Below are 16233 nucleotides of genomic sequence, written 5' to 3' on the forward strand. Positions count from 1 at the left end.
TAAAACTATAAAATACTGATGAAAGATATCAAAGATGACACAAACAGATGGAGAGATATACCATATTCTTGGATGGGTAGAATCAGTATTGTCAAAATGATTATACTACCCAAAGCAATCTACAGGTTCAATGCAATCCTTATCAAATTGCCAATGGTGTTTTTCACAGACTTAAAACAAAAATGTTGACAATTTGTAAGAAAATACAAAATATCCCCAATAGCCAAAGAATCTTGAGAAAGAAAAATGGAGCTGGAGGCATGAGGCTCCCTAACTTCAGCCTGTACTACAGATCTATAGTGACCAGGGCAGCATGGTTCTGGCAGAAATCAGAAACAGAGCTCAGTGGTATAGACTAGAATGCCCAGAGATAAACCCATGCACCTACGGTCACCTAATCCCTAACAAAGGAGGCAAGAACATACAATGGAGAAAAGACACTCTCTTCAGTAAGTGGTGCTGGGAAAACTGGACAACTAAATGTAGAAGAATGAACTTAGAACGCTCCTTAACGCCAGACACAAAAACACATTCAAAATGCTTTAAAGACTTAAATGGAAGGTTGGACTCTATGAACCTCTTAGAGGAAAACATAGGCAGAATACTCTTTAACATAAATTGCAGGAAGATCTTTTTTGATCCACCTCCTAGAGTAATGACAATAAAAATGAAAATAAACAAATGGTAACCTAGTTAAAACCTTTTTCACAGCGAAGGAAATCACAGACAAGATGAAAAGACAGCCCTCAGAATGGGAGAAAATATTTGCAAATGAAGAAACTTGCAAGGGTTTAGTTTCCAAAACAGACAAACAACTCATGCAGTCAATACCAAAAAACAAAAAAAAAAAAAGAAAGCAATGAAAAAAATGAGCAGAAGACCTAAATAGACATTTCTCTAATGAAGGCATACAGATGGCCAAGAGGCACATGAAAAGATGCTCAGTATCCCTAGTTATTAGAGAAATGCAAATCAAAACTACAATGAGGTAACACTTCACACTGGCCGGAAAGGCCATCACCAAAAGCTCTACAAACAGTAAATGCTGGAGAGGATGTGGAGAAAAGGGAACCTTTCCACACTTGGTGAGAATGCAAATTGGTACAGCCACTATGGAGAACAGTATCAAGGCGCCTTAAAAAACTAAAAATAAAACTACCGTATGACCCAGCAGTCCCACTCCTGTGCTTATACCTGGGGATAATTCCAAAAGATACACGCACCCCAATGTTCATTTCAGCACTATTTACAAGAACCAGGACATGGAAGCAACCTAAATGTTTATTGACAGAGGAATGGATAAAGAAGATGTGATACCTGTATACAGTGGAACATTACTCAGCCATAAAAAGGAGTGAAATTGTGCCATTTGCAGAGATGTGAATGAACCAAGAGTCAGTCAAGCACAGTGAAGTCAGAAAGCGAGAAACAAATACTTTATGTCAATGCATGTATGTGGAATCTAGAATAATGTACAGTTAAACCTAATTGCAAAGCAGAAATAGAGACATAGATGTAGAGAACAAACATGGGCACCCAGAGGGGAAAAGAGGGGTGAGATAAATGGAAAGACTGAAATTGACATATATACACTGCTAGGCACAAAACAGATAGCTAGTGAGAACCTACTGAGTAGTACAGGGGATAAAAGGTACACTCCGTTTGTAGGACATATATTAACCTTAAAAGTGTATTCCAGTATATATATATAAATGAAGTAAGTGAAGTCGCTCAGTTGTGTCCGACTCTTTGCGACCCCGTGGACTGTAGCCCACCAGGCTCCTCTGTCCATGGGATTTTCCAGGCAAGAGTATTGGAATGGATTGCCATTTCCTTCTCCAGCGGATCTTCCCGACCCAGGAGTCGAACCCGGGTCTCCCGCACTGCAGACAGATGCTTTACCATCTGAACCACCAGGGAAGTCCTCATAAAGTGGCATGTCTGTGTCTATGTGACTTTAACCACACACACACAAAAAACCTTTAAAAATGTGAAAGTCACAAAGAAGACTGAGAGAGATGACCACCCCTGTAAAACAACAGGGACTACAGAGTCCATTACTGTGTGATCCACTGTGAGACCCAGACTGAATGAACTCAGAGGAGTGACAAGGTCAGTGAGGACAGAGAAGATTTTGGTGGCTTGGATTTAACTGGGTTGGGTAGTTTGTCCATGTATAGACATGAGGCACAACCTTCAAAGCTAAAACTACATCAGCATTTCCTGTATATTTAGGGACACATGTAAAATTTATGTAGTTTTATGTATAGGCAAACAAAAATGATAGGCATTGCCTTCTAAACCAAAATCCGGAATACGTGAGTACAGTTTGACAAGAAGCGCAATATTTGAAACTATCCCTCTCTTGGGGAACCTGAGGTTTATGGTTGCAAAAGGTGTGGGGACTGTGGGTGGGCATAGGAAGAGGAATGTGTGCAAAGGTGCGAAAGACCAGAAGGGACGAGGAGGGTCCTGGGGGTTCACGCAGGGCATCAGGTGGGAGGGCTGAGATCTGAGCAGATCGTGGAGACACTGGAAAACCTGGACGGGAGCTTAGGCGCTCATGCCTTTGATGGAGGAACAGCAGGATGAAGGAAGGGTGAAACCCCGGTCCCGCAGTGAGTGTTTTGAGGTGAATATACTAGAGACTGCGGGTGGCGGTTTGAGATGTTGACAGCTGGACCAAGGAGCGGCTTCATCAGTGGAAGAATAATAGAGTAAGAGAGGTGCTTGGGAAGGAAAACGGGAAGAATAAGATGGGGTGAACTGAGACCTTTTCTGGACATTAAAGACGAAGTTGCTGCTGTCGACTCTGTGCGACCCCATAGACGGCAGCCCACCAGGCTCCCCCGTTCCTGGGATTCTCCAGGCAAGAACACTGGAGTGGGTTGCCATTTCCTTCTCCAATGCAGGAAAGTGAAAATTTAAAGTGAAGTCGCTCCGTCGTGTCCGACTCTTAGCAACCCCATGGACTGCAGCCTACCAGGCTCCTCTATCTACGGGATTTTTCAGGCAAGTGGGGTGCCATTAAGTCTCCTTAATACAGGACCAAGTTTCCCATTTTGAAAACTGGGAGAACAGTGGTTTCGTTGCTATTCTTTCGCTTTAAATCCATGTCTTTTCTCTTGATTAATCTCACTGCTCTTTTGTTTGGAGTGATAAAGATAGATTTCAGGCAGACATGCCACTTGATGAGGGGTAGGATGTGAGCTGGCAGAAATAAAGTGAAAGGGTGTGTGTGTTGGTGGCGGCTGGGGGGTGCGGGGGAGCAGAAGAGGGTGGTGGTGGAGGGACAGTCTGGTCAGAGGCAATGGCAGGATCCTTGCTACATTTGGCAAAAATCCACAGCCATGGATGGTGAGAGTGAAATGTCCGTACCTGGTGAGGGCAGGTGGAGAGTGGCTTCAGGCTCCTGCCCCTAGCTACTTCTTTAAGAGCCACTGTTTATCACTTTTTATGCTTATATGCTGAGTCCTACAGAGCCACGGAGACTAGTTATTAGCACAAAAAGGGGACTCAAGCCTGTGATAACCAGTCTTTCCCCCTCTTAAATGAGAGCTTCCCACTGTGATTCAGTTTGTGAGGAGGAAGCCTGGGTGGAGCTAGACATTCAATGAAATGTTCTGGGGAGATCGCCTTCCCTCTTCTCCTCGCAGCTAGCTAGTTTTCCTCCCTGCCCCGCCCCCCCCCCACCCCCCCCCCCCCGCTGTCCTCCGCCCCGCCCCCACCCCGCCACCCCAAATACAGTTAGGAAGGAAGAGCTGTTAACAGGACCCTCTGGTGCACAGGTGTGAGATGGCAAACAGGTTTTCTGCCCTAGAGTTAAACAGCATCTCTCTTTCACTTACTCTAGCTTGTTTATCTTCTGAGCTTGAAATGCTAAGTCTGGTGGGACTTCGAAAAAGCTTCTGTCTTGCCATTCCTAACACAAAGCAAAAATAAATTCTCAACAGGATTACAAGCCTGTAACATCAATATCACAGTCGGGGGGCGGTGAAGCAAAAGTTGCCTGGTCTCCACTGGACGCTCAGTCCACTGGCCTCAGGTAAGACCCCAGCAAGCCAGCACCCCCCGCAGCCCATGCTAGGTAATTGTGCCCTCCTCCACCCCCCTCAGGAATCAGATGCTGAGATATATACAAAACGGTTTTTTATTTCAAAACGCAATCACTGTAATAATAATAACAACAACAATAATATAAAAAGCGTTTCTCCTTTCACCCTCGTGCAAAATGTTAGATGCACTCAGGTGGCTGGAAGGTACCTAGCTTTGGACGTGGCATCTTCCTGCAGTGCTGCACAGCAGCGAACTCAGTCCCAAGCTCCTTTTGGCGGATCCGCGTGGTAGTTCAGTTCTAGAAGTCGGTGGCTTCTCAGAAGCAACTTCAGACAGCACAGCACGCCCACTCGAGCCTGCCCTTCCGACCCTGGCTCACTCGCCCCTCTCCGGGGTCTCTCTTCCCTTCTCTCCGCCGGCCCCCGAGCTCCTAGGAGGCGTGCAGCCGGTTGGACAGGGCCCGGCAGGCCTGGGCGGCCTCCAGTGGCTTGCCTTGCTCCCGCGGGGCCGGCTCCGCCAGCTCGGCCAGGGTCGCCTCGCGCTCCCGCCGGGGGCCGGCGGCCGCGAAGGGGCCGCACACGGCCTCCATCAGGCCGAGCACGGCGCCGAAGAGCGCCAGCACGCCGCCCAGCAGGTACATTCGCACCAGCTTCGCACTGGGCTTCTGCGCCATCAGCTCCTTGGCCAGGGGAATCAGCTCCTGCACCGTCTCCATCTGGGCTGCGGGCTCTCGGGGTGGAGGTGACCTGCGGGAGCAGCGGATCGGGGCGGGCGGGGGGGAAACCTTCAGCCTCCGAAGGCTGGCTGCAGCTCTCGGCTCTCTCGAGGGGAGGCCCGCAGGGAGTGGGGGGCGCACCGGGGACCCCGCTTTCCGCCGCGCTCCGCCGCGCTCCTCCGCGCCGCGCTCACCTACAGGGGCGCCGCCTGAGCTGGGGCGGCGATCGCCGTGTGCGTGGGCCCCGCGCCTCTGCGTTCTGCTTCTCCTCGCCTTCCTCCTAGCCTCGGGATGGGGACTCGGCAACTGGCACCTGGTCAGCGCCCCCGGGGCCGCTTATATTTGTTTCTCCGAGCCCCGCCTCCTGGGCTCCCGGGCCAGCCAGAGAGAGGAGGGGGAAGAAGGGGAGAGGCGGGGCAGGGACCTTGGGGGTGGCGGCCACGAGCTGTGCACACCCTCCCTGCAATTGCGAGCCCGGAGGCTGGGGGCGGGGGCCTGAGGCCGGGGGCGGGGAGGAGGGCCTGGATGTACAAAGGTGAGGACCCGGAGCCCGGGGAGGAATCCGCGCCCATTTCCGACCTCCTTAATGGTGTGGCTGGATCACAGCTTCCCTCATCCGGAGAGGTCTGGAAGGACCCCTGGTGAGGACGCCTGAAAGTGAAGTCAGAGTCGCTCAGGCGTGTCCGGCTCTTTGCGACCCCATCGACTATACAGTCCAGGGAATTATCCAGGCCAGAATACTGGAGTGGGTAGCCTTTCCCTTCTCCAGGGGATCTTCCCAACCCAGGGATCGAACCCAGGTCTCCTGCATTGCAGGTGGATTCTCAAGGGAAGCCGGGGTTCTACTTAACTGAAAAATTAGTTTTCATAAAGTTTGTCATCTTCCCGCACGTATAGGGATTTGAGGTACAAGGAAAGGAGAGGGATCCGGTTATGAAAACAGAAAGGGTCTCCAGGCTCTGCATAAGGAATGAAGTTTGTGCTTATAGTTACATTTCTCTCTGGTCTAACTGGTTTAGTCATGGGCGCTTGCATTGCTAGGGTCACCTGATGGGTAACTATTCATTGAGGCTGCCCTTTATGCACAGATGTGTGTGTGTGTGTGGTGTGATGTTTGTGTCTGTAGGGGTTTGTACTTCTGTGTATCAGAGAACTGCCATTAAATCCAAACTCTCCCCACTACCACTTAAGACGTGGAGTTGAGCACTGGGGCGAGGTGAACATGGAAAGATGGGCCTTGGGGAAAGTTTGCTGGCCTGAACTGCAAATATTTGCTGCGTCCCTCAACAATTATATCCCACTTCCCTGGACCTGGGGAGCAGCACGGCTGTACCAGCTCCATTTGGCAGAAAGGTGAGAATAGACAGTTAAGGTAAGAAGCTAAGGAGTAGAGAATACCCTTGGAAGCATGAAGAAGGTAGGGTCGATTTTAACCAGGATCACCTTAGGCGAGGGAGGGTTCTGGTTTAGCCTTGGTTATTCACATATAAGAGTTAGTTAGCAAGTAGGGGAAAAGGAGAGACCCTGGGCCAAAGCCCTTCAAGCAGAGAAAAGGAGAGGGCAGAGAGAGGATAGGGAAATTGGACAGGCCAGACAATTGCACAGGTCAGTGATGCAACCTTGCAATAGCCTGGCAACATCAGTCAGGCTGAGCCCCGAGGGGAGGGACCCGGAAAGGGCTGTTGCAGGGATTACATATTGGGCTTGTTGGAAGTTTTAACAGTAATTTTTCTTGGGAGTCTGAGGCAATTTCCTGGACAAATGAGTTTAAAAAGACAACAGTAACACCTGCCCTTCACCCCTGTAGTTCAGTTAGTAGGATTTGTGTGTGCAGCTTGGGCAAGGTTACCTGAAGAGCTTATTTGAAATTCTACATTTTAATCTGTACACAAGCAGGCAAGGTGACCAGGGGCCAAATGGGGATGATTCTTGGAGCTCGTGTCCCCTGCTTATTATTCCTTTACCCTTGTCAGGCAGGAAGCTTCTGTAACCAGGGAGATGAATATCAGTCTTGGGCATTTTCTTTGAACCTTTCTTACAATTTTGGTCTTTAATAATCAGCAGAAGTGATCTGTGAGCTTTCCCAAGAACTATGTGAGTCTGAAACACTGTGACTTCTGAATGAGTATGTGCTGTCATCTTAAAATCAGGACTTTCACGTGGTTTCTGCTCTGAGGGTGAGTCAGCCCCGTGGAGATTTGGCCTCCAAAACTCCAAAATTGACACTTCAGTGAGCATTTCCGGTATTTCTGTAACTCAAGAGACACAAGCCACATGTCTCCCAAGGTCAGCAAGCTGTAATTTATCTGGGGTTCCCCTTTCTTGTGACTAACTCTGGCACATCACATCACCTCAGATGAGTTCCCCTGTTTCCCTCTCTGATAACCCAGCCTTGACCCCGAAGGTCTTACCAGCTTGCTGGCCAGAGCTGGGCAGAGTAAAGGAGCAAATGGCAAGGACTGGGGTCACTGGTGGATTTGCTGTTCCTGGTTTAGGTGGTAGCTAGGGCTGAGTGCAAGACGGTGGGAATAGAAGGTTGAGAAATCCAAGGTCACCAATGCTGGGAATTTCTGACTCTGCTTCTCTGTCTGGGTGGGGAAGAGGCCAACCAGGGTAGCAATTTGGCTAACGCTTGGGAAGCTAAGCATGTGATTTGACTGTGCTGATGTCCCTTTAAAGATGCAAAACCTTGTGTTGAATCCTGCAGGTCAGACACAGGGTATTTAAGTCAAGGTCACAGTTGTAGGGCAACAAACCCTTTGCCTAGGGCTGAGGGATTTCTGGAAGATGCTGCATTTGCACTGCTGAAACTGGAACAGTTCCAGGCTATCCAGAGCCTCTTGCTGTTGTTCAGCTGTTAAGTCGTGTCTGACTCTTTGTGACGCCCATGGACTGCAGCATGCCAGGCCCCTCTGTCTTTCAGTATTTCCCAGAGTTTATTCAAATTCTTGAGTTACTTTCATTTCATGGGCATTAATCTTAAACACCACTTTATCCTACCATTCCCTGCCCAATGCCCTGCTTTATTTTCCTTCATAGTGCTTCATGCTTGGATTTATGTTGATGTAATTATGAATTTGCTTCTGTGTTTTCTTCTGTATCCGTCTGAGGATAACCTTTATGAAGACCAGAACTTTGTTTTATTCTGCACTGCATCCCCCAGGCCCAGTATAATCCTTGGCACATAGCAGGTCCTTAATAGGTAACGATGGGATTAATCGAAGAAGGCAATAGCACCCCACTCCAGTACTCTTGCCTGGCAAATCCCATGGACGGAGGAGTCTGGTAGGGTGCAGTCTAAGGGGTTAATGAGTGTCTTCCCTATTGGACTGGCAGGAGAAGAGACTATGTTTATGAAGTTTGCCTGCAGTCAGACTGTTAGTAGATACTCAAAGAAGCATTCAGGGTTTATTTGTGTATTTTTTTTTCTTTGGGGGCAGGTTTTTTTTTTTTTCCCTTTGTTTTTTGTTCTCTGTTTTCTAATCCACATCAAACACTACCACCAAATAAATCTTCCTAAAATTAAGTTTTTATACTTAAGTGCCTCTTGAAAGCCTGGATGGTTTCTCATTGCCCACGTGATGAACTTTTGGATTCTGCATGTTCAGTTTATTTGGTCAATATTCTTGGTTCTAGGAACTCTACTGTCTGATCTTCCCTATTCACCCAACCTCACATCTCATCTTCTCCAGCAAGTTGCCTTTGTTCCCCAGACTGGTTTTGCACAGCCCAAGAGACAATTCCTTCTTGTTGCTCGTGACTCACCTCTGCTGCCCCTCTTCTTCCTGCCTGAGAAGCTCTCCTCTTTCTGCTCTGTCTTCCTCCTTCCAGGTTAGGTGCTCCAAGAGGCCCCTGCTGCCTGTGCCAGCACAGCCTGCCCTCTCCAGCTCTGTGAATTCCAGCTGCCTTTGTGGCTGGAACTGCCCAGGTTGGCACTGCATTGTGTACTGGATTGTAGAGCACTTGCCTTGTGTCCCGGGGGCTTTCCCCCTGTCTGCGAAAGGCCAGGCCTTTGTAACATTCACAGTCCTGACATCTAATAGGAGTCGAATCAGTGCTACTCTCATTGACCTGCAAGTCAGAGCGGGGATAATGGTTGCAAAATGTCAGTAAAGACTCTTTGGGGAGGTTATTTTAGGTACAGTGTTTTGTCCTTGGCTCAGAGCCATAGGCTTGAAATTGCCCATGACCTGGCAACTCGACTGAGTCCCTTCCACTCTGACTCCCTCACCTTTCACTTCCATTTCCAACTGAGTGTCTGACATTGCAGTGATTGGCTCACTCTCAGGCACCCTTCCAACCTGCTCCCAGGACCCCTGGGCCTTGACACATCAATACTGAGGAACAGATCGCCCATAGACATTTTGCTTTTGTCCCTCATGGCTTCTGGCCAAGCAGAGCCACTAGCTGCTGGAACCAGCAGCATGGGCTGGGAAGGGAAGTGCCCTGCCACCCACACAGCACACACCCAGTACTGTACTCTACAAATTTGTTTTTTTTTTTAATTTATCATTTTTTGTGGGCGTATACTTGCTTTGCAATGTTGTGTTAGTTTCTGCTGTACAACAAAGTGACTCAGCTGTATGTATACATATATCCCTTCCCTCTGGAACCTCTCTCCCCACATAACCCCTATACTTTACGAGTTTGAATCCGTGCAAGGAACTTCCTTCAAGCTCAAGTACTAGCTGGACTTAGTATGTGGTTCTGGAGTCAATCAGACTTAGGTTCCTTCAAGTCCTGGCTCCTCTTGCCAGGGTCTGACCTTGGACAAGTGAACTTCCCCAGTCTCCATTTGCTCATCTGTGAAAGGAGGGTGGTGCTTGCACTAGGGCGCTATGGTGGGCTTGGTGGTCTGGCACGAATGAAGCAGTTGGTTCAGCCATTGCTTACTCTTCAGTTGTCTTTGCCTCCTGCTCCACGTCAGCAATCCTCGCGGTCCTTTATCCCGGCCCAGGACATTCGCATTCCCTAGATGGTAATGGCAGCAAGAAGGTCCAGGACCTTTGCTGAAACTTGGCTGAAGTATCAGCTATGTGTCTGATACTATGTCAAGTATAGTTATAAAAAAAAGCAGAGCACAAAATCCTCCTTGTCCTCAAGCAGCTTATAATCAAGTCGAGGACCCCAGATATTAAAGAAGTTATGACGGTCTACTAGAATGAGCACAGCCAGAACTGTGTACCAGGGAAACAAATAGAATGAGAAATGTATGGATCCGATTTGGGGAGGAGATGGTCAAAGAAGGCCTGAGAGTGGATGATGTCTGAGCCGCTTAGGGTATTAAAGCAGGGTCCAGCAGAGTCCACGGCCTGTTAGGAACCTGGCCACACAACAGGAAGTGAGCGGCAGGTGAGTGAGCGAAGTTTCATCTGCTGCTTTTCTTTGCTCCCCATCACTTGCATTACCGCCTACCCCATGCCCTACCAGCCCCGCCCCGATATGTGGAGAAATGGTCTCCCAGGAAACCGGCCCCTGGCGTCAAAAAGTTTGGGGACCGCTGTGTAAAGGATACATAGTGTTCACCAGGTGAGGGAAAGGAGGGGTTGAGGATTGGGGATTCAGGGTGAGAGAGGCCTGCACAGGAGAAAGGGAGGATGCATGAGAGACATCACATGGTCCAAGAGGAGGTCAGCGAGGTGGGTGTTAGAGCATAAAGGCTTGGTTTGGGGAGACAGCAGGAAAGGAGGAGGAAGTCTTGGTAGGAAGCAGGAGGCCGACAGCGAGCAGTTATGTAAACGATCACCGGCTTCTGCCATGCCTGGGAATGGTCGCACACTCCCTTCTTCTAGAGGCACATTCTCCTTGGCTTCCATGATATCAGATTCTCTTAGTTTTCCTGCCATCCTATTATGGACACTCTTTAGTTCTTTTTCTCACTTTTGCTTTTCATCTAACCTCTCAATGTCAGCATTTATCAGGGCTTAGCCCTGGAGCCACTTTTCTTATCCTGCATGCTCTCTTTAGGTAATTCAGGGTGCTCCCAAGCCTTCTATTACTGCCTCTTTGTAGATGACATACAAATCTGAGCTCTAGACCCTTTCTCTCCCTTCCTAGTCTACGTTTCCACTTGGACATCTTTCAGATATCAAGGTTACCATGTCTAAAGCTAAACTCAATATTTTTACTCCATGAATTTGCATCACTATCTTTCTTAATCTAGGCCTTACTATTTACTTAGCTGCTCAGGTCCTAAGCCTGGGAACCATCCTTTGCTCCCCTCTCTCGGTCACCTCTCATTTGCAAACACTCAGCAAGACTTGCCATTCTACCTCTTAAATACTTCTTGATTTTATTTGCTTTGTATCCTCTTAGCTACCCTCCTAGTCAAAGCCCCCATCCTCTTAGCTGGACTGCTACTGTGTCTCCAAGCTTATCTGTCTGCTTTGGGTCTTGATCCATTCAATCCAATCCAATCTAATCCAGTGTAATCTTAAAAAAAAAAATCAAACCATGTCACCTTTTTCCTTAAAACCCTTCAGTGGACCCCACATTGCCCTTTGGATAATGGCCCAGATTCTTGTAAGTTCACCCATGATCTTGTCCTTCTCTGTTTTTTCCCAGTTTCATTATATATACAATTTCCCTCAATCTTCACTCTCTCAATACCAACCACAGTTATGTTCTTTCACAACTTCAGGTCCTTCCTCATGTTGCTCGTGTCTCTTGGAACACTTTCTTCGTGTTTTCCGCTTGATCTTGTGAACTCTTGTTCACCCTTCAAGTGTCACTGTCCCCCACTTCCTCGTGGAGGCGTTCCCTGCTGCACAGACGAGGCTAGCTCCCTTTGCCGCACGTGCCACACAGCCACCTCATGTTCCCTTTCATGATCATTGTCTGTCTCCGTTGCAGGACTGTATGCTCTGTGAGGGTAGGAACTGTCTCTGTCTTGCTCAGTACAGTGTCCTCAGCCTAGTACAATGCATCACTCCTCGAGGTGCGGCGGCGGCGGCCGGCGAACTGAGCGCAGGCGGCGGACGGCGCACTAAGCGTGGTCGAGAGGAGCCACCCCGCGTCCGAGGCCAGGGGCGGCGGCCGGGAGGAGCAACCCCACGCCCAAGGAGTGGTGGCTGTGCGGGCGCAGGAGGGCCTACAGGAGCCATCCCACGTTGAAGGTCAGGAAGGGCAGCGGGAGGAGATACCCCTCATCCAAGATAAGGAGCAGTAGCTGTGCTTTGCTGGAGCAGCCGTGAGGAGATACCCCACGTCCAAGGTAAGAGAAACCCAAGTAAGATGGTAGGTGTTGCAAGAGGGCATCACACTGAAACCATACTCACAGAGAACTAGTCATTCTAATCACACTAGGACCACAGCCTTGTCTAACTCAATGAAACTAAGCCATGCCCACAGGGTAACCAAAGACAGACGGGTCATGGTGGAGAGGTCTGACAGAATGTGGTTCACTGGAGAAGAGAATGGCAAACCACTTCAGTATTCTTGCCTTGAGAACCCCATGAACAGTATGAAAAGGCAAAATGATAGGATACTGAAAGAGGTACCCCCCAGGTCAGTAGGTGCCCAATATGCTACTGGAGGTCAGTAGAGAAATAACTCCAGAAAGAATGAAGGGATGGAGCCAAAGCAAAAACAATACCCAGCTGTGGATGTGACTGGTGATAGAAGCAAGGTCTGATGCTGTAAAGAGCAATATTGCATAGGAACCTGGAATGTCAGGTCCATGAATCAAGGCAAATTGGAAGTGGTCAAACAGGAGACGGCAAGAGTGAACATCGACATTCTAGGAATCAGCGAACTAAAATGAACTGGAATGGGTGAATTTCACTAAGATGACCATTATATCTACTACTGCGGGCAGGAATCCCTCAGAAGAAATGGAGTAGCCATCATGGTCAACAAAAGAGTCTGAGATGCAGTTCAGTTCAGTTCAGTTCAGTCGCTCAGTCGTCTCCGACTCTTTGCGACCCCATGAATTGCAACACGCCAGGCCTCCCTGTCCATCACCATCTCCCAGAGTTCACTCAGACTCATGTCCGTTAAGTCTGCTTTTGAATATACTATCTAGGTTGCTCATAACTTTTCTTCCAAGGAGAGGGAAGAGACATTACTTCGCCGAGTAAAGTCCATCTAGTCAAGGCTATGGTTTTTCCAGTGGTCATATATGGATGTAAGAGTTGGACTGTGAAGAAGGCTGAGCACCAAAGAATTGATGCTTTTGAACTGTGGTGTTGGAGAAGACTCTTGAGAGTCCCTTGGACTGCAAGGAGATCCAACCAGTCCATTCTGAAGGAGATCAGCCCTGGGATTTCTTTGGAAGGAATGATGCTAAAGCTGAAACTCCAGTACTTCAGACACCTCATGCGAAAAGTTGACTCATTGGAAAAGACTCTGATGCTGGGAGGGATTGGGGGCAGGAGAAGAAGGGGACAACCCAGGTTGAGATGGCTGGATGGCATCATGGACTCGATGGACCTGAGTCTGAGTGAACTCCGGGAGATGGTGATGGACAGGGAGGCCTGATGTGCCGCGATTCATAGGGTTGCAAAGTGTCGGACACGACTCAGCGACTGAACTGAACTGATCTGTTTTTCCAGTAGTCTCGAATGGATATGAGAGTTGGACCATAAAAAAAGCTGAGCACCGAAGAACTGATGCTTTTGAACTGCGGTGTTGGAGAAGACTCTCGCGAGTCTCTTGGACTGCAAGGAGATCCAACCAGTCCATCCTAAAGGAGATCAGTCCTGAATAGTCATTGGAAGGACTGGTGCTGAAGCTGAAACTCCAATACTCTGGCCACCTGATGGGAAAAACTGACTCATTGGAAAAGACCCTGTTGCTGGGAAAGATTGAAGGCGGAGGGAGAAGGGGACGACAGAGAATAAGATGGTTGAATGGCATCACTGACTCAATGGACATGAGTTTGAGTAAATTCCGGTAGTTGGAAATGGACAGGGAACCCTGGCGTGCTGCAGTCCATGGGGTTGTAAAGAGTCAGACATGACCGAGCGACTGAACGGAACTGAAATGATCAGTTTGTCTTAGTTGAATTGGTTATCTTATAGGTAGGGGAAATCATTGATGAATTTTAGGCAACAAAACAGTTCTGGCACATTACATCGAGCAGAGGTCCGTGTGCTTTACAATAGGTTATTGTTGGTTATTCGTTTAAAATATAGCAGTGTGTACATGACCTTCCCAAAATCCCTAATTATCCCTGACAATTGTGTTTGTTTTCTAAGTCTGACACAGCTACTTTTAAGAAAGGGAGATTATTCAGATAGACCTAAACTAGCAGGTGAGCCCTTCAAAGGAATTGGGCTCTTCCTGAAGAAGAAATTCAAAGTGTGAAAGGAATTCAAAGTGAGGGAGAATCTCCTTTGTTAACTTTGAAGATGAAGGAGGCAATGTGGCATGGAATGTGGGTGAGAGTGGCTCCCAGCCAACAGCCAGAGAGAAAATGGGATGTGTGTCCTACAGCCATAAGGAAGTGAATTATCCTATAGGGACATCAGCTTGGAAGAAGACCCTGAGCTCTAGATGAGAATGTAGCCATGAATATTAGCCTTGGGAGTCTCCGAGCTGCTGTGCTCAGACTTCTGAGTTACATAAGTGGGAGCTTATAATTGAATATTATTTTAAGCTACTAAGTTTGTGAATTTGCTATGCAGCAATAGGGAACTAATGCAAGTAGCATGCTAGGAGCTCCCGCTGGGATGACGGGAGAAAACCCAATGAAAACTTGATGAGGATTGTGGAAGATTCCCCAGGATAAGGAGAATCTGGCTTCAGTTATATGGCCCATCATCATAAGCACTTTCTGAAGACACCTTATACTTCCTTGCCTTTCTCTGTTTCTTTCCCGTTTACCCAGAAAGATTTAACCATGGTTGGAGTCAGCTGTCTGCTCTGTATCTATTTGCACCCAATAAATTGGAGACATTTGTCCAATTAGGGTGTTTATTTTCTATAAATTTAAGATCACAAATTGAAAATGAGCAGTTAGCTATAACTTAATGTTTTCCTAGTCATTTTTATTATTCTCTAAAAAGACTTTCCCAGACTTTCTCCCCTCTTCTCAAACAGGCTATATCCTCTGCTTTCCTGATGCCTCACACCCTGGAAGGAATGAATAGGAGGAATCAGAGAGGAGCAACTTCATTTTTCAACCACCAAATCTATCTGCATCAACACATACACTCTCTACCTTCTGTCACATTACCAGGGAGGAAGCATCCTCAGTTCTTCCTATAGAGAGCTGCCCCTTCATTTCATCCTGGCTCATCTATTTAAGGTCTTGGAAATTTATGAGTAACTTAGGCTGCTTTGGGCTGCAAGTGAGAATCTAATTCAAAACAGTTTAACAGTAAGAAAGTGCTTTAGTTTCATGAGACAGGGTTTCCAGGTTTAATTCAAAAGTGTGCATGCATGCATGCTAAGTCACTACAGTTGTGTCCAATTCTTTGTGACCTTATGGTCCATAGCTCGCCAGGCTCTTCTGTCCATAGGGATTCTCCAGGCTTTAGTACTGGTGGCTTGCCATGCCCTCCTCCAGGGGATCTTCCCGACCCAGGGATCAAACCTGCTTCTCTTATCCCTGTTGCATTGGCAGGTGGGTTCTTGACCACTAGTGCCACCTAGGAAGCCCTCAGTAGTGTAACATTATGAAAAAAACAAAACAAAACACGGTTCTTTCCAGTGTTCCATCTTCAGCATGGAGATTGCCACAGTCTGGCTCACAAGATATTTTTAAGATAGCTTCCACTGTTCTAGGCATCGTGTTCACTATGACAACACCTGGTGAAAGGACAGAGGCTGTTTGTTTTCTTTTATCACCAAAGAAACCTTTCCTAGAATCTTCCTAGAGACTCACTCTCATTGGTCAGAACTGGACTAAATGCCCATCCCTAAAACTGCATTAAATGGTGATCTCCTGTATTGCAGGCAGATTCTTTACCACCTGGGCCACACAAGGGAAGCCCAAGAATACTGCAGTGGGTAGCCTTATCCTTGCTCTAGCAGATCTTCCTGATCCCAGGAATCGAACCAGGGTCTCCTGCATTGCAGGGGGATTCTTTACCAATTGAGCTATCAGGGAAACAAAAACTACTTATGAAGGAAAGGATAACCATCATGACCTTAGATTCAGTTCAGTTCAGTTCAGTCGCTCAGTCGTGTCCAACTCTTTGCGACCCCATGAATCGCAGCACGCCAGGCCTCCCTATCCATCACCAACTCCTGGAGTTCACTCAAACTCACACCCATCAAGTTGGTGATGCTGTCCAGCCATCTCATCCTCTGTTGTCCCCTTCTCCTCCTGCCCCTAATCCCTCCCAGCATCAGAGTCTTTTCCAATGAGTCAACTCTTCCCATGAGGTGGCCAAAGTACTGGAGTTTCAGCTTTAGCATCATTCCTTCCAAAGAACACTCAGGACAGATCTCCTTTAGAATGGACTGGTTGGATCTCCTTGCAGTCCAAGGGACTCTCGAGAGTCTTCTCCAACACC

General features: G+C 47.9%; 1 protein-coding gene across 2 annotated transcripts; it reads right to left on the reverse strand.

Annotated features, from left to right (window-relative positions):
* Positions 1-4283: 4283 nt before the first annotated feature.
* On the reverse strand, positions 4284-5070 carry G0S2 (G0/G1 switch 2). Of its 2 annotated transcripts, XM_052654105.1 has the most exons (2): positions 4966-5070; positions 4284-4802 (listed from the first exon to the last, which is right to left on the reverse strand). In XM_052654105.1, exon 2 carries the CDS (start codon positions 4769-4771, stop codon positions 4487-4489), a length of 285 nt encoding a protein of 94 aa, XP_052510065.1. In that variant the 5' UTR covers positions 4772-4802; positions 4966-5070; the 3' UTR covers positions 4284-4486. The 2 variants fall into 2 exon arrangements, with proteins under 2 accessions (XP_052510065.1, XP_052510066.1); XM_052654106.1 differs by having other exon boundaries at positions 4284-5064.
* Between the last annotated feature and the right edge of the window lie 11163 nt (positions 5071-16233).

The sequence above is a fragment of the Budorcas taxicolor genome, chromosome 16, assembly GCF_023091745.1.
Source record: "Budorcas taxicolor isolate Tak-1 chromosome 16, Takin1.1, whole genome shotgun sequence".
In the NCBI taxonomy this organism is placed as follows: Eukaryota; Metazoa; Chordata; class Mammalia; order Artiodactyla; family Bovidae; genus Budorcas; species Budorcas taxicolor.